The sequence below is a fragment of the Anser cygnoides genome, chromosome 9 (assembly GCF_040182565.1).
Source record: "Anser cygnoides isolate HZ-2024a breed goose chromosome 9, Taihu_goose_T2T_genome, whole genome shotgun sequence".
NCBI lineage: Eukaryota > Metazoa > Chordata > Aves > Anseriformes > Anatidae > Anser > Anser cygnoides.
Window position 1 is genome coordinate 9,243,156 of NC_089881.1, and position 24,563 is coordinate 9,267,718.

The 24,563-nt window shown below is 42.8% G+C and overlaps 1 protein-coding gene across 1 annotated transcript in view; it reads left to right on the plus strand.

Moving 5' to 3' along the window:
- The window catches only part of HS6ST1 (heparan sulfate 6-O-sulfotransferase 1), a 184,676-nt gene extending 164,538 nt beyond the window's left edge, over positions 1–20,138 (plus strand). The window contains exon 2 of the mRNA XM_048062994.2: positions 13,170–20,138. Coding sequence (XP_047918951.1) covers positions 13,170–13,878 — 709 coding nt within the window. The 3' untranslated portion in view covers positions 13,879–20,138. The remainder of the gene's footprint in view (positions 1–13,169) is intronic.
- The last annotated feature ends 4,425 nt before the right edge of the window (positions 20,139–24,563 follow it).

Here is a 24,563-nt window from a genome sequence, read left to right on the forward strand (position 1 = left end):
AATGAGAAGGGAAGCTGTGCCTTTTCTTCGGAGAGGTGCAGAGGGTTTTTCTCAGTTGGAGGCAACGCTTCAGGGAGTTGCAGCAGACACTCGTTTCGGTGTGGTTTATGTACAGCGGAGCTGCAGGGGAGCTGGTAGCCTTTCGGCTAGCTAGGACACGAGAACTTTGGGTGCAAGGGTAGGCAATAATCTTGGCCTTTTTTAAAAAAAAATCATTTCACAAGGTTTTGTTAATCAAAAGCTGTTTCTTAAAGTCACGTTCAGCACATGGCTGCTTTTCTGCTAGTCCTAAGTGCTCCTGCTAGCCACAGGCCAAGCAGTCTCCCATATCACCCTTAGAGGCAGAAGGAGCTGTGTTTTGCTACGGTGTGATATCCCTTTTTCACAGGCCAGGGGCATAGTCCCTGCAAAATACCCACAGTAGCCTTGGACCTTAAATTATCTCAGCTTTGCCAACCCTTAAGCCTGTATTGATCTGAGGGATCACCCAACAGATAAAGCCTGTGGTTGCTGAAGTTTTGAAGGCTCAAATGTCCTACTGAAGAGCTAAAGCACGAGTCTGCTTGTGAGATCCCAGCAAAGAGGAAACATGAGGGCTCCTGTCACTGCGTATTTCTTGCGCCTCTCCCTGAAGCGCCTGGGACAGGTCACTGTCAGGCACAGGCTGCTGGCTGATCCGGGCCGCTTGGGGGATTTGGAGCAGTCCTTTCCAAAGCTGCTCAGCTAATGAATTCTGCAGTCTTTGTTAGCTTCCTCAGTATGGTGATTCGCTTAGGAGATAAATTGTTTCTGTGACCCAGACCATCACTTTGACAGTTCCTATTGGATTTTTTTTCTGTGTGCTTGCTTTAAATGTACTCTGGCTGCTGGGGTTGGTGGAAAGTGCTGGTGCTATGTGGTATAAAATATCTTCACCTCGTTCTGTGCATGTTACAGATTCTCCTATTCTTTAAGAAGCTATATTAACAAAAGTGTTAATTGCAGGCCAGCTCATGCTGTGCTGTTTGCAGGCTCAAGCAAAAGAAGCTGAAAGCAAGAATTAACCTACTGTTTTCAGATCAGTAATGTGTGAAAAAAAATGAGTAATGATGCCCATGAAATCTCCAGTTGTGCTTTCAGGAAGTGCTGGTATCGGTTACGGTACAAGTATAACAAACTGAGCCAACTTCATCCAGCTGCAGCCCTTCCTGCCTGCCTCAGCCCAACTTCTGCACTGCTGCTAAGAGCAAATTGTGAGCCCTTCCCTAGCTCTGACTCTGGATGCTGTGCCCCAAGCAGAACACAGTGCATCGTAGGTTTCTGGGTCCCGCCATGGTCCGTGTGAGATCAGCTGCTTTTCGCCGCGTAGCCATTCATGGATTCTTTGCATCTGGCTTCTAGTAGTGTTTTGATTTCCCAGGAAATAAGGTATTTTAGACAGAAGCTAGGCATCTTGTTACTCCTGCCACAGCAAGGGGTATGCATGTATGCATACAGATATTTAATAACTGAACCTGGATATATCAAGGTTGGCAGCATGTCTTTCAGCTTTAAAGACAAGGCATTGTTATAGGAAAACGGGATGTTTTACTGTGCTGAAGACAGATTTTTTTTTTCCCAGCTAATCCTGGTGTCTGCAGCTGCTGTCTAGATATCACCTCTTAAAAGGCAGGGAATGAACTTCTGAACATCTGTAACAGCTACATTAAGTGGCATGGTTTATTGTACAATTATGGATGATGATGGCTGGATTACTAAATTGTAAATCAATCAAAGGCATTCTGACGATATTCTAAACCATGGGAGAGACTCATGCAGAAGGAGACAGTGATTTATTGCACCAACTGGTAACACATCCATCCCCAGTCATTTTTATTTATCATTATTTGAAAAGATTTCAACCCTTCATAAAAGTGAATAAAAAAAATAAATCTATAACTATGATAGAGTTTTCTGCAATTGAAATTGACACTTCTGCATTGTGATTTCTGGTGCTAAGAAAGCAGAGAACAAGGAACTTAAGATATACAAACTTCACAATAAAGTAGTTGAACAATTCCCTTTGTTTAATTTTCTTTTACAGGCAAAAGAAGGAAGCTTTTTCCTCTTTATTCTTAACTCTGTTCTTTTGAAAGAATCTCACACTATCTGTAGTTTTAAACCATTGGTATCCCGGATTTTGAATGCTTAGCAAGTCATCCATTTTCAAGGCATTAGCAACAGACAGGATTTATTTCAATCTGTGCAGTTGATTCTTTGATCCAGGGCTTGCTTAAGTGCATTCCAGTGCAATTAATTAGAAAAACAGCATTAGGCAGTGGCAACTCCAAGTGATCTTAAATGTAAAAGCGACTGATTAGTAGCTCTGCTTTCTTGAGGATTATCTATTTGTTGCTTGACAGCATCTGCTATTCCTGTGCAAGGGAGAGCCAGTTAATTGAGATGAGGGAGCTTTGGTGCTGCTTGTAAGCCACTAACGTGACTATTCACAAGAAAAGCAGCAGTGTGGGAACCTCTCCCTCACTGATTTTAAGAAGGAGCTGGGTAAATGGAATTAAGACTAGTCATCTCTCTCATGCCATTAAGTGCCCTGCGGTGTTTAGCTGACATCGATCTGCTTGGCTGGGCAGTAGCTGTTCCCTTTTGCTAGCAGCCCTCCGTGGCTCACAGAGATCTTTGGAAACAAGTTCTTGCAGCAGCTTGCAGGAATGGTTGTGCTGCTCTTTGTGCCTTTCTTCTCTGGGATGTGTTGCTTGTTGAGGTACCCCGGCCGGCAGAAAGCTATAATGTTTACTTATATGTCTGGGGCATGCCATTCTAGTTTCAAAAGTCTTTGTGTATTGATTCTGTTTCTCAGGCCTTCCCACTCCAATTGATGGAAGTAGTCATCCATCAAGTTTTGATTGGAACAAGATGGATCTGTGGGCACCTCACGGGTGCCTCGTTGCAGTTGGAGCTGCCTGACACAAATGCTGCATCCCTTTTGGCTGAGGCAGACAATTACCAAGGAATTCAGTTGTCCTGCATAAGCAATCAATATCTGCTCCTCTGACTACTATTGCCCCCTTAATCTTCCTATATGGCTTCTTTATAATTCAGTCCTCTTCGAGGAGATGTACCTCTTGTCTGTCATGCTGTTGCCCTTTTCACAGATCTTTCCTGAACCTCGATGCCGGTGGAGCTCCTGTGATTCACTGAAGAAGCTGACTTACAGTTCAAAAGAAAATGCAAATTCCAACCTGTCTGCTTTGTTTGCAACTAATTCAGATAAAATGTCTTTGCATTTTGCATAGGTACTTCTGCTTTGTCCTTGCACTATTTCAGCTTGCTTCTGGTTTTCTTTTTCCCTGTGGACAATTCTGATCTTCTGCATCGTGAAGTGTGCAGGAATCAAAGGCAGAAATCCTACTTCATTAGTTAAAATATACCCTTGTTTGTATCTGTGTCGACATTTGGGAAGGCTGAATCCCTGGCATTCTCATTTCCCAGTGCAAAGGCAGTAGTAAGTAGCAGTGCAGATTTCCTTGCAGTACCAGTGCACCTCTGTCCTGAGGAGGAAGAGAAGGAGCAAGAGACTGAAGTTGAGCCTCCCTGGTCGTACAGCAGCCTGTACTGACAGTTTGTAAAGGGACAACATTTGCCCTGACAGACAATCTACTGATAAGGAGAGAACTGCTGTCTTATGCTACCTATCTGGTGCAAATTGATCTCTGACACAGGGATGAGAAGTTCAGTGTCTCATTATGAATTTCTCATTTCTCCTCTACAGCAGTTGATTTGTTTCTTGCTTGATTTCAGTGTGTCTAACAGGAAGAAAGTAAAAGAATGAATGGGTAAAGTATCCTTCTAACACATTATTTTATAGTAAATATGGCTGTAATCTGTTACTAGAATCTGTATTTTGTGTAATGCTAAAACCAGTAAAAACGAAAGTCTCTGTGATAGACTCAGTAAACGAAGGGAGTAAAAATTTTTCTTATGGAGAACAGCAGTGTTTTTTCATCCCAAAATTTCCTATCTAAATGGCAGCAGGGGTAATAATAAAAGCAAAAGAATGCAAAGAATAGTCATGGGCTTGCAGTCCACATTTCTGCTGTCTGTCCTCTGCCAGTATTGATGTAATTTTTCTGGCAGTGAAACTTTCCAGTGCAGTCAGTCACCATTCAGATGTGCTATTGATTAGTTGGTTTGCAAAGGTCACTTAAGAATCACAACAAACCTCCTGAAATTTGGGAAAAATAATTTGGGAAAAATAATAAAAATATATAAGAGGTGTTTGATTTGTAACTTGCCGTCATTTTTGGTGCCTTGCTTCCCTAGAAGACAGCAGTCAACACTTCCTAAACGCTTGATATGAGAAAGGCTATGATGGCAGAAGAAAGCGCTTGTTTATAAGCGGTGCAAGTAACATAAGCTTTTAATGGGTCCTAGAGGAGCCGAAGGCTCCAGAGGGCTCAGGAATGCCTTCCTCTCCGCCCCCAGCTGCTCCCCTCACCATGACCCCCATATTTTTTTTTTCAAGCCTTTGGCCAATTTTCATCACATCTGTCATTTTGAAAAATGAACTGGCAGTTCATTCCTAAGGCTCATAACAAGTCATGTATCTTTTTTTAGATTAACTTATTTGCAAGAGACAGTGCAACAGGGATGTCTTGTGCTTACAGACCAGCTCAATTTCATTGAAAAGCGGAGACATTGTTAAAACTCATAGTCTGTGTCTATTCTGCTAATTGGATATAAAATAGTCATGAGACACCAGGGTGATAGGGCCATATTTGTTTTCTCAGTAAAAGCCTATTAGTGATAGGTATATGGCTAACAAATCTGACCTAGGGCTGTGTGTGGAACAGTATATTATGAATACAGTGAGTATCAAAACTGCGCAACGCTAAGATCTAAGGTAGAAGTGCATCTTCACCACATCTATGGAGATAGTGACCCTCAAAGTGTCTGCTTCTGATGGCTTAAAAGGAATTAATATCCAACCATGCTTATCCTGATGCTGCATGTGATTCCAGACATAAAATATTCCCTTTTACTATCATGTATCTCATCAGTCTGAAATAGTCTATGTCATGCTGCCACTCCCAAGGTGGGTATCAAGGCTACATGTGTCCTCCCAGCTTTCAAACAAACTGCAGTTTCACCTGCCTGCCCTTGGGGCTGACCTACATCCTTTGTTCCTCCACTCCAGCTCTGCAGCCTTTGCCACTGTAATTCAGAAGGAATATATATGTAAAAGGAATATGTACGTATTCCAACTATTTTCTTTGCACCATTAACCTTTCTTTGGAGGTCAACTTTGCGTAGAGATGTTTCATATGAAGCAGTTACCATGCTGCAGCTACTGCATGCTCAGAGGCACATGCAGACACCCAGCATTTTTATTCCTATCAGATTCCAAAATAAAGGCTGGATCACTGCAGGGTGTCCAGATCCAGCACACGGCTGCTGCACACTTGGCAGTCTCTGGAGCTGGAGGAGGTAGCCCGGCTTTCCTTGGTTTAGTTTCTGCCAGTTTCTCCCCACCACCATGCTGAGGAAGGCCCTGGTGATCTTGTTGGGATCAATCTGGCGGTTTTGAAGCTGTGACTCAGAGCCTGTGCCTGTCTTTCAAAGACCAAAAGGAGAGCGTGTTTCAAGTTGTTCTGAGAGGATTGAGGGCTGGTTATTCTTCTGTAAAATACTTGAGCCGCTGCTTGTTCTTTTGTCTCCTTCATTGTCAGCTTCTGTTATCTTTTCTACCGTGTTTGCAAGAAAGATGTGTTGTGTCTTATACACACAGGTACACACACAGGAGCTTCACACTCCCTGGCTGGCACTGCAGCGTGACCTTTCACAGCATGATGAAAGGCTGTGTCAGCTAGGATTGTAAAGCATTCAAAATCCTCCACATTTTATGAAGAAAACAGGAAAAAAAAGAGAGGTGGGGCTTTTCATGTGTGCCTACTCACAGTTAAATTATCTTCTTAACTTGGTGTTAAATACTACTGGTATTTTAAGTGTGCATATAATGGGTATAATGCATTTTAATTCCTGCTAAATGGTAGAAGTATGTAATAGATTCTGACTCTACAGCCATTTAAATCAAAAAGACCAGTCCTGAGTAATATCAGGTTCATTTGCACTCTATAATGTGGTAGAGATCTACTTGAAATCTCAGCCAGTGTTGTTGTAGCCACTGGAATTAGAGCTGACCACGTGTTTCCATTTTTCACCCAGGAACGGCAGCAGGCGAAGCTGCCCTGCCCGCAGCCCGTGAAGGCTGCCAGCAGCAGAGGGGCGCTTTGCTCAGGCCGCTGGTGATCCAGCTGGGCCTCTCGGCTACGCGGGCCCAAAGCCCCCAGCGGGCGCTGTGAAGCTGGGCGGCTCTGCCAGGGCTGCCTCAGGCTCCAGAATCTGGTTCAAAACACCTGTACTGGGGACAGAGGAGTAGATGTTCTTATTAAGTTGCATTTCAACCAGCCTGGGAGAAAGGCCCTTCTTACTCCCCCGTGTCCTTAACAGGGCTGGGGGTACAGCTCAGTTACTATTGGCTTCTCAGAGCTGGTGTGACCTGTTAGATGCAGCTCTGCATATACCTGAGATTAGGAGAAGCACTCAAGTAGTTTCTGGAGCATCCTCACGCAGAATGGCACTCATATAGTAGCTTTTTGTTTAAACGCTCTCGAACATACAGCCAGACTCTGAAGGGGTGTAGCCTCCCCACAGCTCTGCTTCCTTTACAAGAAGAGGTAGCCGGGTTGAAACAGACCCCATTGTACCTGCTGAAACTCACTCCTTTGTGTATAGAAACCCTTGTGCTGGATTGCATCCAGCTGAAGGAGTCTGTGAAAGTTCATTTTTCAGGCTGGAAGAAAAGCACGCGGGTTCATCTGGAGCATGAGGGCATTCTCCTGTCCTCCGGCTCCTGAAGCGGTCTCAGAGTTGCTGCTGGCCGCCAGCTTGCGGTGCACCGACAGCAGCATGGCCCGGGCATTGCTGGGACTGGAGCCGGCCCGCGGTGAAATCAGACCCTCAAGGAGTCCCTGGGTGCAGGGCTTGGTTGTTATCTTTCAAAACATCCTAGCTTTTAGTACAGCTGCGTCCCAAGAGCGGAGAACATCAGGCAGAACAAACACAACCAGGCAAAACAAACCCAGTTACCAAAGCAAGCGTTGACTTGCTGTATAGACATTCCCCTCGTTTACTGGAAAAGAGAAACGTTTAAGGATGTGTTTACATAGTCTGTGTACTGGAGGATTGGCTTTGCTATTAAATTTCTTGGCTTTTGCTGTTTTGTGTGGCAACCTTTAGTTAAACATGGGGAACAGAAGAGACTTGTTTATTTGTTTCTTCATTTGTTTTGGGTAGTCCTTCGTTTTCTATGACTTTAAAGGGCTGAAGAGTTTATTGTATGTGAAATGCAGGAAGAGTCTTAAATGAACACCAGATGAGAGGAAATAGACTGAGGAAAATGAGGGCTAGTTGCTACCAAAGGAAGTAATCATTGTACATATATTAAATTCCTATCTCGAACTGAGAGTGTGTTTTGTTATGCCAGAAATCTGACTGTAGAATAAAAATGGAAGTATGTGGAGCCTTTCTGAGTTTGGGCTTTAACAGCAGTAGGCGGAGGCCCGGGGCACGGGTAGGAAGCAGGCGTTGGGCAGCTTTTGCTGAATGGGGTGCTTCAGCGCTCCTTAGCGCCGTGGTCCCACACCACGGGAAGACCACCTCGTGGCTCCTTGCAGAAGGGGTAAGACAGATTTCTGTGCATCTGTTACCTGTAGGAAGCATTTAGCATGACTTTATAATTCAAAATTAAATTTCTTGTACACTTTCATCCGCCACATTCTCCGCTCACCCATTGGTTGAGGTACCTGAATCACCGTAAGTCACTATTTACCTGTAAGTTCTGGTTGAAATTGCTCCTTTAGGAGACAGTGTCCGTTTTCAAGGATATAACAGTTACCTAATAACCCCCTTAACTGCCCTTGTAAGGTAAGAGTTTACGTGGTTGCAGGATGGGAGCCGACTGCCCCGCTCCTTCCCTCCCGCATCCGTGCAGAGGCAGGTAGGCGCGCCTCCTCGTGTTGGTGGAGAGAGGCCGACGTACTGGTTGTTCTGGTGATTACCTGTGCACAGTGAGAGCTGAGATGGGCTGGAGAAGGACCTGCACAAATGATTTGAGAAGTGCATAATACATGGGCTTGGCTTACAAACATGCCTTAAATCAGCCACAAATTTGACATTACTACTTTTTCTAAATAAAACAGAATGTTTTTCAGTCCTGCAAGCTGGCAGGCACCCTGTTCAGTTCACTTAATTCAGCAAGGACACAGAAAGATATTTTTTTCCTATATTTTTTTTAGCAGTGGAAAAATTGTAGCCTGAGGGCATGGTGCTTTGACAGATTGGGGTTGTGTGGTTGAAGCTGACCTATGCAGCTCCTTTCCACTTCCCCCCGCCAACAGGGAGGATGAAGCATGGATGATTGGAAGTGGCTATCATTATTTTGCTCTTTATCTGATGGAAGGCTACCACAGTACTCAGGAAGGCCTTGTTATTGATTTTGTTTTTCCTTTGAGGGACACTTGAAAGCTCAGTGAAGAACCTTTAGAAATAAAAAATAAGATATTTTGGCTGTGTGGGAGGGAAGCATTTAATCACAGCAAAGAACAGGGGATTGCACAGTCAAATAAGCGATTCTTAGCAGATCTCAGCGACCAGTGGTGGGAGGGAAGAAGGGTGTATCACAAAGAAGCGTAAGAAAGAATAGATGGAAATGAACTGAAGAAAGTAGTATGTATTGAAAATCCAACACTTTATCAAAATTATGTTGACTGGTTATTAGCAAAAGAGAAGTGTTGTTTTTTGGGTTTTTTTTGTTGTTGTTTTTACAGGAAGGAGGGCTTCATTTCCCCCTCGTTAGCTGAGGAAGCTGTTGACAGGAATTAGGGCAGAATATAGGGGCTTCAGCCACTCCCTCATCTCTGCACGGTATTTTTAACACAGGTGTGTTCAGTGACTGTATTTGCAACATGGACCTGCAAAACACTGTACTGGCAAAACTGAGGCTGCTTTGTGCTGCGATGTGAGAAGGGAATGAGAGGTCCAGGGTGGGAAATCTGTAGGACAGCACTGCCCCTGATGCCTGTGTCATGAAAATAGCCTTCAGTTAACTATTGTTTTTGACCTCAATCCGTGCTGAAGCAGGGGGCTTTGCATAATCATTGAAGGAGATCGTTCCTGCTCCAAAAGATGCTATGTTTCAAATTGGCAAAGTAGACAAAGGAAACATTGTCAGCCCTTGACACATGGGAAATGGAGGCACAGAGAAAGAGATTTGTCAGGGGCATACACAGTAACTTTGGCAGAAGGGATCCTTAAACTCAAGTTTCCTGAATTCGTTTGTGTACTACAACTGCAAGGTTGCTTGTCCTCTGCAATACTGCATTGTTTTCTCCCTGAAACTTCAGTTCTAAGACAGGCTTGCTTACCAAAAACATGATTACATTTTGCTCTGTTTAATAAATATTGTAGTGATTCTTTCTTCAGACAAAGTTGTGCAGCTTGCGTACACATCAGAGTTGCAATGCTGAAGTTGCATATGCCTCAAAAAGCTTCAGGTGGATTTTCTCAGTGGGACCGCTAGGGAGGATAATGCAAGGAAAGGCAGAGATGTGACTTTAGCTTTTGCTTTTCCTTGTTCTTCTGGGGTTCACAACCCCATGGATATGTAGAAGAGGAGCCCACAAGGGTAGTGATGCTGTTCTGCCCAGCTTCTCATATGGAGAAAAAGAAAGGAAATATCTTCTTCACTAGAATGTCCATTTTCCTTCTCAAGCTTGTTAACTCCAGGAAGGCCCATGAGACTTGGCATTGCATGACCAAACTGGGGTTGATTGTTTTTTTTATGAGGCAGTATTGAGTGGAACCATCTGGACTAGGAGAAGACCATGCTTCTGAAATAAGTCTTCAGGAATACTCGAGTTAAGTAGCTGTCTGGGGCACCATGCTGAAAGGAGGGGCACTCACAGCTCCATGTAGTTTATGGGTTTATTTTATCTCTGATGACAAAAGAGAACTTACTAGTCATGTGGTTCCTCATAAATATCAAACCACTGCTGACAAGTGGCACTGCTTGTGTTCTCAACCATGCTGGCGCTAAGTTCTCCTGACTTTCTGGCTCACAATGTTAATAACTATGCTGCTAATGGATGCACTCTAGAGAGATGTATAACTTTTCTCTGAACTGAAATGCAATTCCCAAGTTACAGTTCGAGAATGGAAACCTAAGTATCTTAAGGAGTTTCTTGGGTGAATACTTCCGTGGTCATTCACCTAATACTGAAGTGGCTTATCTCTCTGGTTCCCGAGGCTCCAGTCTTCCTAAAGATGTGCTGTTACTTCCCTGAGAGCTGAGTGAACCTTTGCCTCTGAAACCAATGCCCTTCCGGAAAGCTGAATGCAGCTTTAGGAGCACAACTTTCTGTATGTCAGTGGTGCAGCTCAGCTTAGGCAGTTTAAACTATTCTTTTGCACTGTGGTCTCTGTTTTGTTATTTTTTCTAAATACTTTTATTTTATACCCGTTTGGGACGACTTCCCAAAGTAACTCAAGGTGCCTGGTTGTGCTGCATATATTCCAGTTTTCAAAGATACATCTTCTTTCTGTGTTAGAAGGCCAGCTCCCTTCTTCAAGCACTTTTCTATGTGACAGGTCTGGGAAGGAGCTGTGTTTTCTGTGTTTTCTGTTCACTAAGATGAATATTAGAGAGTGATCACTCACGGGAAAATATTTACCAGTGCATCACCTCAACTGAAATAATAGCTTTTATAGTGTAGGTCTGAAGAAAGAAATACTGGCTTCTTCACCTTTTTACAGTTCATGTCCTGCTGAAGTTGTCTCTCTTTCGATGGATCCTAAAAGTTCTGTATGATGTTTGTTAATCTGATTTACTAACAGACTCTTAAAGGGGGTCAACAAAATGCAGATACTAATTCTTCTTTTTTTCCTCTATCCGTACTTCTATAGACTGCACGTTTGAACAGGAATCAGTTCCTCCTGTGCCTTTGGATGTGTCACAAATGAGTCCCTGATCTTAGGTGAAACTTCTAGTTGCTTGTGTAAGCAACATAATAAAAATTGGCTTAGACCTGCTTCAGGAAAAAATGCAACCTTTGGATTACATTGGTGTAAATAAAAAGTCCAGTGCAGTTCACAAGTCAAAAAAAATGCTGGTAGTGTTTAGCATCAATGTCTGTCACTCGAACATCTGGCATTCATCATTGCTTCCCTTTTCCTTCCACTGTCATATTTTATTCCCATCTGTTAGAGGTTTCTTAGCACTCTTTATATAATTCATAGCTGCATCTCAGTCTGGGTAGTTGAACCCTTACAGGCTGCAGTGTAAATGCAGGAAAACAAGGTAAATTTAAGGGAAATGTTTCTCTTATGTACTCTGCTCCCCTTCTTTCTCCCCTCTCCCTGTAGCCAGACAGTGTACTAGACAGTATTACTAGACAGTGTGATACCCCTGCTATGAAGAGAGACGGAAAACTTTCCAAAAATAGCAAATGTTTTTAGCAGTCCTAGTTATGAAGGCAGAAAAGAGGAGAGAAGCTGGAGCCTGTGTTGACACCCATCACCATTGTTGAAAAGACCAAAACATCCTGCTTTGGAACAAACCTTCAGTAAATCAGTAATAACTTGGGAAAGCAAGCATTCCTTAAAATCAGACTTCCCGGGCAATGTCATTGATGTATTTTCTTTAAATCAAATTCTTCTTTTTGCAGTAATTTAGATTACTTCTGGGAAGAAAAATATTGAAGGTGTTAGGAAAACGTGGGTGCGTTAATATTAGCCAGAGCAGACATTTGTTAATTTTTAAAATTAAATAAAAATGTAGTTAAAAATTATATAAATTTTTTAACTGCACAGTTAAAAAACTGTGCAGTATCCTCATAATGGCCATCACATTCAGTTCTCTCAAGCCTTCCTGGCAGGGCAGAGAGCCATATCAGCATTCCAAAGATGCATTTCTGGTGGGGAAATGATTCTGCTGCTACCCCCTATATAAAGTATTTCCAGTAGCCTATAGATGTATGTGTTACCCTGCCAAAGCTAGATGCTCCTGTCTGTGCAGTGTCACACAGCCCCATGCACTGGGAGCACATGTGGATTTAATTCCTTGCCAACTTCAGCAACTAGAGAAGGTATTTCCTTATTGTAGAAACACTTGGAGACACTACGGTCCCAAGACATTTAAGGAAAAAAATATATATCCCATTTCCCTCTGTCTGGAGAGGGACATTGCAAACTGCCATCATTATCAATCGCATAACTTTATCCAGGCTCAATGTGAGCCAAAGCCAGGTGGTCTCCTTGTAGGCAGCAGCTGTCATGTTTTCAGTTCAAGGGACTGCTCGGATCATTGTGGACTTCATTACACACGGAACTGCAAAAGAGCCCAGTTTTCCTCCCGACTGTTTTCCTTTCACACCCTTTTTAGTCACATGTATCAAAAGCTTCTCTTAAATTTTAATGGATAACAGCTTAGCTGAAACAATAAGCTGTTTCTACTGTTTCTGGGTGTCATCTCATACCTTCTTTTTCTACAAAGCATATTGCATTCCTGACTTACCTTTATTTTTCACTTATGTTCCTGTGGTGTTGTCCTGCTACTCAGTGCAGATTCCCAGATTTCAGCTTGGCAGCCAGATCAGTCAAGCAGTAGGTGTCCTGGTCAGCAGCTACATGAAGCAAAAATGATAGCCCAGCTCATAAACAGAGCAGTTATGGACATGTCCTGCAGAGCAGGTCTTGGCTCATTCAGAGGGTATGTGCTAGTGTGAAAGGCCAGGCAGCTTCTAAAGTTGCAGCTGCTCTCTGAAGTTGGTATATGAGTTGAATCCTGATGATTTGTTCTGACTTTGCAATCCGTTGCTAGAAAGGGATGCACTGGAGAAAGAGATACTGGCAAGAGTAAAATGGTGGGCAATGAGAATGAGAAACATGGATCTAATGTTGCACACAGTACTTAGAATGAGAGATTGCAAGAAGAAAATAGTCCAGGAGTACAGTGGAATGGGTGCTCTGATGTTGATTTACTCTTTTCTTTTTTATGTTTACTCTGGATCTCATTTTTCCAAGCATCTTTCTAGTTACTGGCCGAGCATTAATTTTATTTTCTCTTCTTCTTGTAGAAAATTTTATTACATCACACTGCTGAGAGACCCTGTATCTCGTTACCTCAGCGAATGGCGTCATGTCCAACGAGGAGCTACTTGGAAGACCTCCTTGCACATGTGTGATGGCAGGACGCCAACTCCTGAAGAGCTGCCATCGTGCTATGAAGGCACAGACTGGTCAGGCTGCACACTGCAGGAGTTCATGGATTGCCCGTATAATTTGGCCAACAACCGCCAGGTGAGGATGTTGGCTGACTTGAGCTTAGTGGGCTGCTACAACATGTCTTTCATCCCAGAGAACAAGCGAGCACAGATCCTGCTGGACAGCGCAAAAAAGAACCTCAAAGACATGGCCTTCTTTGGCCTGACAGAGTTCCAGAGAAAGACTCAGTACCTGTTTGAGAGAACTTTTAATCTGAAATTCATCCGGCCCTTTATGCAGTACAACAGCACCAGGGCAGGAGGGGTGGAGGTGGATAATGACACCATCCGGAGGATTGAGGAGCTCAATGACCTGGACATGCAGCTCTATGACTATGCAAAGGACCTCTTCCAGCAGCGCTACCAGTACAAACGGCAGCTAGAGAGGATGGAGCAGAGGATAAAGAATCGGGAAGAGAGGCTTCTTCACCGGTCCAATGAAGCACTTCCCAAGGAAGAGACCGAAGAGCAAGGACGCTTGCCCACTGAGGACTACATGAGCCATATTATAGAAAAGTGGTAGCCTAGGCAGACTTTTATATTAATGATACTCTAGGGTTTCCATATAAAAGATCATGGAAGTAAAATTACAAAACAACAGAAAAAATATTTTATTTAAAAGCAAGTCTGTAAAACAGAAGATAGATTGCTTCCTTAAACATAGGGTCTTTTTACTGTTTCTTACAAGACCAGTAAGATTCTTAAAAAAATAAATAAATACATAAAAATAAAAAAACGGTCAACATTATAATACAGAGGTGAAAAATGCACAAATGCGGTTACCCACTCTTAAGGCCAAATACAAAAAAATGTTTCTTATCCTCACAATTCAAACACAAATGTCAGATGTAGGATTTTTTAAATCTGTTTGTCTCCTGAGCGTATTGGTATAAAGATACATAATTAAAAAACAAGGAAATTGAGGTGTTCTTTTGTGGATGTTTTTGGAGGTGGGATGGGAATTGCATTGTTTGTAAGTAAATGATAACAGTGACTAAGTTGAGGATGTGTTGTACTGTCAGTCTGTGATCTAAGCACAAGGGCAGTCGCTAACTTTCAGCTGGCAGCCACTGCCAGAAAATAGAGCACCATAAGAATAAAAGAAGAAAAACATCAGAGGATAAGAAACATTAAATCAAATTGACTGTGGCCTAGGATACGTACTTAGCACAGTGATTTTGATACATTGCACTGGTATCACATATACATACGCAACTTCATAAAAATAATAGGGAGTTCTTGCACAGAGCTCCCACATTTGTTTCACAGGCAGGTCCCAAACCAATTTCAAAGCCAACCAAATTCCACATAGGCTCAAACATGCGGCCCCATGCCATAATGTCACCCTACACAACTTCCACTCGCCTTCATCAATATAATGTGCTAACAGCAAATGAAACCTTATCCTGCAGACTGAGAAAGGGAGGACAAGTGAAGTAGCAATACTCCCTCGTAAGTCTGCAGGACAAGTCTCCAGGAAGGTCTTCAGGAAGAGCCTGCAAATAATCAGTCATTAATGGCAACATGATGAGGGGGTGATTTTGTTTTGTTCATTGCTATGTGAAATGCTGAACTGCAACAAGCATGCAGACATACCCATACCTGTATTATTGAGTTATTTTTACTTGGTTGTGTCAAGAGATAATGGCCATAAGCCTGCTTTCAGTGAAGTCACTAGAACTGATTTAAGTGGGAACAGGATGGGGCTCTCTTCCAGAACTGTAAAAATTTCTGACTATGGGTTTGAATTAATTATGAGACAGTGCACATTGTCTTTTGGCAGAGTGCCTGCTCTGCAGCTCTTGCTTTAAATGAACAAGCTGTGTTCAAAAAACTGGAAACGGGAATCATGGATAATGTTTTTTTAGTCTCAGACCACTTTCAAAGCAGAGCTCTTTCTCTTTTAATGCTGTTTTTCAGGAACCCATGTAAGTTTAATCCTACAGTATGGTGACAGTCTAACCAAGTTCTGCTTACTGACTTCTGAGTCAGAGAACAACAATGACTTCTCTAATTCCTCTTCCCACTCAACAAATTAAAGTATGGCTTATTTTCTTGCTGTTGCAAGCATTTCTTTGTTTGGCTGGAAGCATGGAAATGAAGCAGTTTTTGCCCGCTTCATGTTTCACCCCGTTATTACTCAGCCTGTTAGTCCTGAACCAGCTATTGTCTAGGGTAAAATATGAATCAAATGGAATATGATTTGATTTTCAAAGGCCATGGTAACTGTGGGTCAATTATGGCATTGAAATCACAGAAGGAGAAGAAGAGAGATGATACATTCAGCTTTAGTGTGTCATTTTTTAGCATCTCTCTGAAAATCACACAATCACAAATCCACTGCAGTGCTGCTTGTTTTGTATTTTAATTCTGCCTCTGTACCCTGCTTCCAACAGTTTCAAATTCACACTGAGGTTTGCAAAGGAGGTAGCCACCTTAAGCACAGGAGCTGCCTTGTTTCTTCTGTGTAGACCCCGAGGTATACACCTTGCTTCTGGAGATGTTCTTCTCCAGAAGAGTGAAGCCGACTAAAAACTTAGGAACAGAGGTTACAAACAGCACATTGGGTTCAAATAATCCTGTTACATACTTGATTCACAGTCCAATGAAGTTGAAGAATCCTGCTGATTTCAGATGAATGTTGGTCAGGTCTGCATCCTGGTGCTGCAAAGTGCTCAAGCACACGGTCATCTTTAAGCACAGTGAGATGTTGTTACCTGTGCATTCGCCTGTTACCAATGTTTGCTGGTGGTTGTCACTGTCTTTAAGGTTTTATTACAAAATGGCCCCTGCTTCCAGAGATGCGTATGCCTCGCCATAAGCATTTGTTCCTAGCTGAGATGTGGGAAGCAATATGAAGCAATTTTCAGTTGTTGGCTTGGGGGCAGAAGGTATTACAAATCCATTTGCTCATCTCTGACTTCCAAGACTGGGAGGAGCTATGTTTGGTAGTTCCCAGCACTTTTATGTATTGCTGTAACTAAAGAAAACGTTTATATTTTAAAAATGCAATTTTACAGGCTGTTTACCCACAAAACCAATACGCTAGATATAAAAAGCAACTGTTTCATATGCACAGTTTCCAGCTTTACCCGAAGGCTTTTCACTGTGCGCTCCGTGTCACAGATCCATAATGCACAAATGGTTACTGCAGCTAAGCCATGCTCACAGCGCCCATCGGCACGGCTCCAGAAGAGGGCACACTGTGGACACTCAGGCAGTACTGCATATGCCAGTACTGACTTTGAGAACAATTCTGTATTGAAGGCCAAATTCTGCTCTCATCTACCAAAGGGTGCTAGTAAATGGGACTGTGTATGATCAGGACCAGTACCATAATTGGGCCCATTTTGCCTGAGTTGTTTCTGTGTTATGGGCTCTGAGTAACCAGCTGGATTTTAATGGATCTATCTGCAGGGTTCTCTAAATCAGAGGCAGCGTCTGACCCTAGAAGCATGTCAGTAGAAGACCTTGTTCTGTTTTCTTTGTAATATATTACAGTAACAAGCAAAAGAAATTAAACTACAAAGTCTTGTTAACAGTTTCACTTCAACCCACAAAAGGAGGTCTGACCTCAGCTTAGCACTGAGGCAGGAATTTGTAGATTCAAATCCTGTTCCTGGCAAATACCTCAGTTTCTGCATCTGTACATTGGGAAAGCAAATGCCCTCTCTGTAAAGAGGTACTCCAAAGTATGAGAGGTATAGGACACTTTGAAACAGATTTTAAGTATGAATATCAGAAATGAAGAGAATGACCCAAAAGCCATCCCACACCTTGACTGCTGTGCTGGTCTATTTAAGGCTGTATGCCACACTTTGATTTATTTTCAGTGCTGTGTGCCAGAGCATATGTTGCAGGGCATACATGGCATGATTTTCTTCCTCTAGTGGGTTTAAGGGAACTTTTATAACATAATGTGAATGTAGTTTTTTTGTGATTTTTATGTACTACAGTTTGAAGTGGTACAATTTATTTTATTTTTAGGACGGATTATTTGATGCTACAACAACATGCAAATTGTATATGTAGTTTTAAAATGAACAGAAACAATGGCTTTAAGGCACTCTGGCAGAAGTAGTGGCCAGACAGTACATCCTTGTTCAATATGTGCCCCTTTCTCCCAAAATGTTTTTCCTGTGACTTCCAGACACACCAACACCTTCTTCCCTAAATAAGGTGTTTCTCCATGAGGCCAGTCAATGCATCATGATCCAAGTCAGGAGAGGCAAGTGATGGGTACAGTGAAGGCAGGTGCAAGGTTGTGACTGGTCTTTCACTGGAGCTTGAATCATAAAATCATTAAGGTTGGAAAAGACCTCCAAGATCGTCTAGTCCAACCACAAATGGTTCCCCTTGAATTCAGATTTTACATGGTCCTGGGACACTCGGATGCATGTCTATCCCCACAGTGTTTCTGTTGTGTTCCAGGGACACCCTATGGAGAACCTTTACAAGAGCTGGGACTGTGAAAGGGATTTCTAAGGGTTTATACAACCAGCAATACTAGTGTGAGTGAGCATTTGGGATAAGCAGTTACCTGGTACCAGGCCAAAGATGATGGGTCTTAGCCTCTGCTGCCTTCCGCTGTGCAGACCCTTGCACATCTGCAAAAGAGGGTGATGCCGTGAGCGGGGATTTGCCAGCAGACTCCCTTCCTGCTTCGGGAAGGTGGAAAGGACAACATATGCTACAGTGCTAAGAAGGAAGAGGTCTTTTTTTTTGCTTTTAGACACCTAAACAATGAACTTCACTGCTTGGTAGGTGTTGCTGCAGAAGAAAGCATTTTATTGCTCGTTTGTCTCATTCCAGCTAGTTGTATTGAAGGAGTTTGCCTCCTACTCAAATGTTTCCCAGTCAGATGTCACCTTGTACCCTACCCAGGTCGCAAATACAGGATTGACTGTAAGATTGTAGACCCAGGCTGTCATTGGGTTCAAAGTCATTGAGGAAAAAAACACCTCTCAACAAAGGATCTGTGTGAATTTCTGGCTTGTTTGAGTTCCACCCTTCATGCCCAGAATTTTGGAGTAAATGGAGAGCATTTAAGGGTGATGTTTTTGCACCCAATAGTCCTGTACTTGCCTACAAAACAGGGGTGGAAATGGAAGCAGCAGCAGGAGGATCCCAACAAGCTTTTCCCTCCTCTCTCCCATTGCTGTCCAGTAGGAGCAGAAAGAGCAGTGAGCATGAGCAAGGCAGAAGGACCACCTCGGTGGCAGTGTGGACATACATCAGTTAGGAAGTGGATGTGTCACTGAGCTCATCAAACCACTTCACAGAGACCACTGAACAGCTACAGGAAGTAATGACTGACAGTAAAAGAACAAGGCCTGATGTAGATATATATCCTGGGGCTGGAAGCTTCTCTAGCTCCTTATTCATGTTTTGAGGTACTCAGACCCCTCCTATCCCACAGAATTTTCTGAATTATTACAAAGCTGGGAAGCGCTACAGCAATTGGCAACATAGAGTATGCTACATGTTGTATTTCCACGGCTATAGCGTGGAATACAACTCAATGTATTTGCTGGATTTGAATCACAGGGCTGATGTGTTACCTTTTTGTTCTTGTTTTTGCTAATATTAGCAGCTCATATTCCAGTGGCAGAAGTGACTGTAGGATTCAGTGCCTGATCAGCAATAGAGCCAGGCTGTTAAAGCACAGGTCGTTTAGCAGCAGTTCCAGGTAAACCAGCAGGCAGGCAGTGGAGCTAGTGTCTGCACACACAGTCTGAGCTATCTGTGGCTGTTTGTTTTGTCCCATCTACAGTTCTTGCCAAGATTAATGCAGTCCTGATAAGCACGTGGATATTAAAGCCTGTATTGTCCCAGCTGCAGGTGATGGTATTCTTTGTAATTCTTCATGCAAGCTGAAAAAAAACACAATTTGCAAATTAGTCTGTTTCATCCCTCAAAGCCCCACAGTTCCCCCTCCCTGTTTTTCCCCAGTTGTCTATTCTGCAGACTGGATTGAGAGAGTTGTACAATAATGAATAATTTTATATTCAAATGATTTACTGAGCATGATTTGTTTTGTACATATTGGAATATGATGTAACTTATTTTTATTGCCCCTTTCCATCTTTTTTTTTTTTTTATAAGGAAAAGACAAAAATCCCCACTGTCTCTCAACGTGAAGTTTCTCTGTGTTTGTTTGTAGTCTGCCAGGCAAACATGCAACAGCCATAGGATTTTTCACCAGTCCCTCCTGCTGATTTTATTTTTCATTCTCATGATTTTGTCTAAGGCTTTCCTTATGTTGTCTCTTCTTTCCTCTGTGCTGTACAATCTGCACAAGAAAGGGAAAGGGCAATGTAGGCAGAACTTTCTTTTCTTCCTTCCCCCCTTTCTTGTATGCTTTACCTACCAGGGAACTCCATTTTTATCTGCTAGGAGTTATGTGGCTGAGGGTAAAAATACAGTAAGATGTTCCCCCCACCCACCTTCCATCCTCCATATTGTAGATCAAACAGATTCAGCTTCTCCAAAAGTGATTGTGGCTGGAGTCATTCTGTTAGGCTGAATGTGTATGGTTTGCACTTTTTTTTTTTTCCACATCAGGAGCTTAACAAAAAATAAAAGACAACTGTTCAATTTGAGCCAAGTAACACTTAAAGCTTTATATATTTATTTATGGCATCTTACAAAAAAAAAGTGTTAAAAGATTTTTTTTTTCTTTTCCTCCACAAGAAAAAAAATAGATTAAAAAAAATAATCATCTAATTGCTTTTGTCTAGATCAAGAATGAATGTTAGCAGATGAAATAAACCCTAAAACTGAGCGTCTGTTGTGTGTGTCGTCATTGCATTGGCCTTTGGATGCTGTTTCAGTGCAGTATGTCTTGCCTTCCTGTATCACAGAGACGCAGCTGCCAGTGGAGTTTATGGAGAATATCTGCTTTCTACGAAAACAATAGACTCTTAACACAGAAATATTCTAGCAGGAACTGCAGAGTATGTTTATTGCTATTGTTACATGTGAGCCAACATTACAAAAACACCTGAAAACTCCTAAAACCTATGTTTTTCTTTTTTTTTTTTTAATTAATTACCTTTAATACTGTCCAGTTCTCTTAGTTTTCTTTTTCACAGTTATGCCAGTTTACAGATTTGCAGGCAATAAGTGGTGGTTGTTACAGCAAATATGACAGAGTAATTAACAGAAGTTTTTTTGTTTCATGTTTAGAAGTACTTTCACCAAATGCAATTTATAGAAACATTCTCAGAATGTTTCAGTTACAGAACTGAAATAAATTGTGGTAGGTAGACCTGCACCTATTTTCAATATAGTGAAAGTAATATAGTAAGTTAGGGGATAGGAAAATGGAGAATTACAAATGCTTTACTGCTTCTTAAATGAGGCTACCTAGACTTTATTTATGCAAGAGTAGCAAATAATACTATTTTACCTGAGCATCATTACACTCTACAGTTTTCACCATATATGCTGGAGGAACTAGAGGCATTAAATATATACCTTCCAAGCTGTGCTGCTTGGGTTTTCTTTTTTGCACCTGTGAAAATCAGCAGTAATCCCTTTCAAGCCAGCAGAGGCCCAACCATGTGAAACTTATAAATACTGCTCGCAGGAACAAAGCACTGCATCGATTCATACTGCTGCAGACTTGACTCCCAAGTTCCCAATTTTGTGTGCTGCAGCACTGGCAGTACTGCCAGCCTCCCATTGGCGAGGTGATACCGTTGTGCTGATTTGGAGGGGAGTGAAAGCCCAGAAACTTTGCAGTAATTTACTTAAGGTCATGCTGCAAGTCAGTTGCAGCCTTCCAATCGTGCTCCTCCAGCTTAGAGCCTTTTGCTGTAACCATGTGAGGGCTCCTCAGCTGAACTGTTAGATTGAATCACTCATCTGTTTCTCTTCCCCACAGCCACAGCTGCTGGAAGAAGAGTCTCCGCCCCCGCTTGCGCAGCTCAAACGCAGCGTAAGGTGGGGGCCGCACGATGGAGACTGACAAGTTCCAAAGGGACTGGGCTTTCAGCTCCAAATTTTATTTGTCTTGGAAAAGCAAGAGCAGCTCTTCAGATATGTTTTAAGTGATGGAGCGCCTCACGAGCATTCTGAAAAGGCTGCTCAGGACTCATGGCAGCCGGTACCCCTGTGCAAGGAAAAGGCTCAGGCAGCTGCCGTGCGCCCTGGGGCACGTGGCAGGGCAGGGAGCCGATGCCTCACCACTAGGCTTCCGTTGGCACAGCCCATTCGGGAGCCGCGGGCTGCCTGCCGCTGGGGCCAAAGCATGAAGCCCCAGGCAGAGGGGGCGCCATGTGGAAACTTCCAGAAGCAGCCAGAACCCCAGCGCCTGCCGCCATGCTTCCCCTCAGCCCTAAAATGGCGGCAGCAGTGCAGCGGCCTCAGCACACCGGTAAGCGCGGCCCTGTCCGTCCCTCTGACAGAACCACACGGCAGGGCCGCAGGAAGGCGCTGTGGGGTGAGCTGTGTGTGTTTCCCTCTCTGGGCTGGGCTGGGCTGGGCTGGGCAGGCAGTCCCACTGCAGGCTTGGGCACTTCTGCATCCGAACCAGCCCAGCTGGGAGCGGGGCCCGTGGCCCTTCCAGGACTCTAAGAGGGCACCGCAGCCCAGCAGCGGGCACAGCTCTTGCTGGTGGACAGAGGGAGCTCTGTGCTGTGTCACGGCTCCTGTGTGAAAGTGGTGCTCGTCTCCTCCTATGTCTTCCTTTCCCCAAAGCCTGAATGATGCTGTCAGTCACGCAGAGTCTGCAGGCAAAACGCTCTTATTTGCAGGTGGTCTTTCTGCACTTTCTGCACCGTGTTTCAAATGTTTTTACCCCTTGATCAGTGCTCGAACACCAAAAAAGATGTAGGATAGCCAGCAAGCTGATGGAAGGGGGTCTTTGAATTCTTGCAAGGAAAAACTGGTGTGGGATGGAGAAAGCAGCAAAAACACCATTGCAGGAGGATTTAAAAAAGCAGGGATATTACTTACTGAGGGGAGAGCTCCCAAGAGTGCTTTTTGCTTGTTTTTTTTTTTTTTTTTTTTGCCTTTTTTTTTTTTCCTTTTGCTGGAGCCTTGGTTGCACTGATGATTGTTCAGCTTCCTTATGCTCAAGTCCAGAATGTTCCTGTTCTATTATGTTTGGTCATTGTACATTATCCAGCACCTGTCTCTGGGGGATGTGCTGCCTCAGGTTAATTGGAAAGTGCCCTCCCTTACATCCTGCTGTTAGGCTAACAATATGCAGTCCCTAGCTGCTCTGCTGCCCCAGGTGACAGCCTGCTCTTCCTGAATGGAAAAGCCGATCCTGACAGTACCCTCTCAGAGGAGGTGGTGCTGAGCTCTTGTCAGAGGGTTGTGGTTTGTTTCTCTGGCTCAGGCACTCACGCAGAGTTACTTTAACTCTTTAATAGCATCTTTCTTGTCTTAGTCTCCAGGAGGAGGAAAAGCAGAGCAAGTCTGCTTTAAACACCGTAGTGCTAAAGTTTTTCTGCATTAATTGCTCTTTGGGTAGTACAGCTTTCTTTTTCCTCATTAAGCATTTTTGGTTGGATCCACGTAATGCTGAACAGACTCTTCGTCAAAGAGTAGAAAGAGGGGTGGAGATGATTTTATAATTAAATGTATATCAAACAATGACCGCATTTTTATGGACTTTGTAAAAGTGGGCAGTTTAGGAGAGCACTGTGCATGATAGTTCACAACACTTTATGATGTGTAAGTGGTACAGTAGGGATGTAAAAAAATTACATGTAGTAGATACATTAAAATTCTGGAGCTTGTACCTCCGGAAATGTTCACAGCTAACCTGGACACATCAGCTCAGACCTGCTCCGCTGCAGGGAGAAACCAAGACAAGTTCATATGCGTACAAAGTATATATATATATATATCATAGCCATAATAATAAAGCAGTTTGAGTTTTACTGTAATTGTTATTTCATAGACTTCAAATTAAAAGGAGCGGTCAATGAAATAATCATGATTTGAGCAGTATTTAATAGATCATTGCCATCTGTTAAAGCCATCAGAGGCTGCAAGTGATGAAGGCTTCACTAGAAAAACCCTGCATACTTCAATTGATCTGAGAAGTAAGTGGCTTGGAAAATAAACTAAACATATTCATATTTTGCAAGCATTATCTACAAGCCTAATATGAATAAAATTGCCATTTGAAATTAATATTAAGCAGACCATACTCTGTAGCATATTCAGGTGCTTTGATGTGTGCTGTTGTTTCTTAGGCATTAGAAATTCTTTCCCCTACATGATTTTACTCCTTTTTGGTTATGCTGTTCTCAAAAGTTTTTTGTTTTTTTTTTTTTCCCATCTGCTAAGACTGCTTCCATGTCTCTGCCCGCTCTTGCCCGCTCCCTGGCACTGCTACCCAAAAGGTCTAGCCCCAGCAACTGGGGATGTGGAATATCTCAATAGGGGATCCTGTGCCTGTACAGAGGGAGCTGCAGAACTGGACTACCAACACTTAGGAATCAATGCCCAGCCAACAAGACAAAAGCCAAATAATGTGCTTCAGGAGCTGGGAATGGATGAGTGACTGCAGTGCTTTGCAAATGTTTAACAAACTAGATGGTATTTATATAATTATTTTGCTCTCCCCACTAATACCATTTTATTGGGCTATGGTTATGGAATCCAGATGTTTGTGTTATAAATGAGTAGTAATGACAAATAATAAGCATTTAATTCATGCTGCTTTAATATATTCTAGTTCTTACTGGATTCAGATTAAAAGATCCTTCCTTGTATTGACTTAAACCAAATGTTATACTCAGTTTCTCTGTAAATAGTAAAGAAATTCCATGTGGCCTAATCTAGTTAATTCAGGCTGGATACCAGGTACTGAAATGAATAGGTGGTGATCAGTCATCAATTTTCTGGCATAGGCAATGACAACATGTATAAATCATATGGCCTTTGTGAGAGAGTAAATAACTTCCCTGTAGGACCCTTTCTTTGGGATCATATTATTATTACCAGACACTGTTTTCAGAACAAGAGCTTGCAGCCAAATTAGTCAGTGCTCAGATGTTTTGCATACTGTAACAGCCCCTATCAGTACATGTTACTGCTGAGCGTGTGTTCTTTTGTTTCCTTAATCTCAAATATTTTGATGCTAAATAGGAATTTATAAACTCATGCCAATTAGCCATATCTTCTTGTAGGCTATTAAATTTTACTGGGCTAATGCACAATCAAATGTGTCACGTTCCTGGAAAT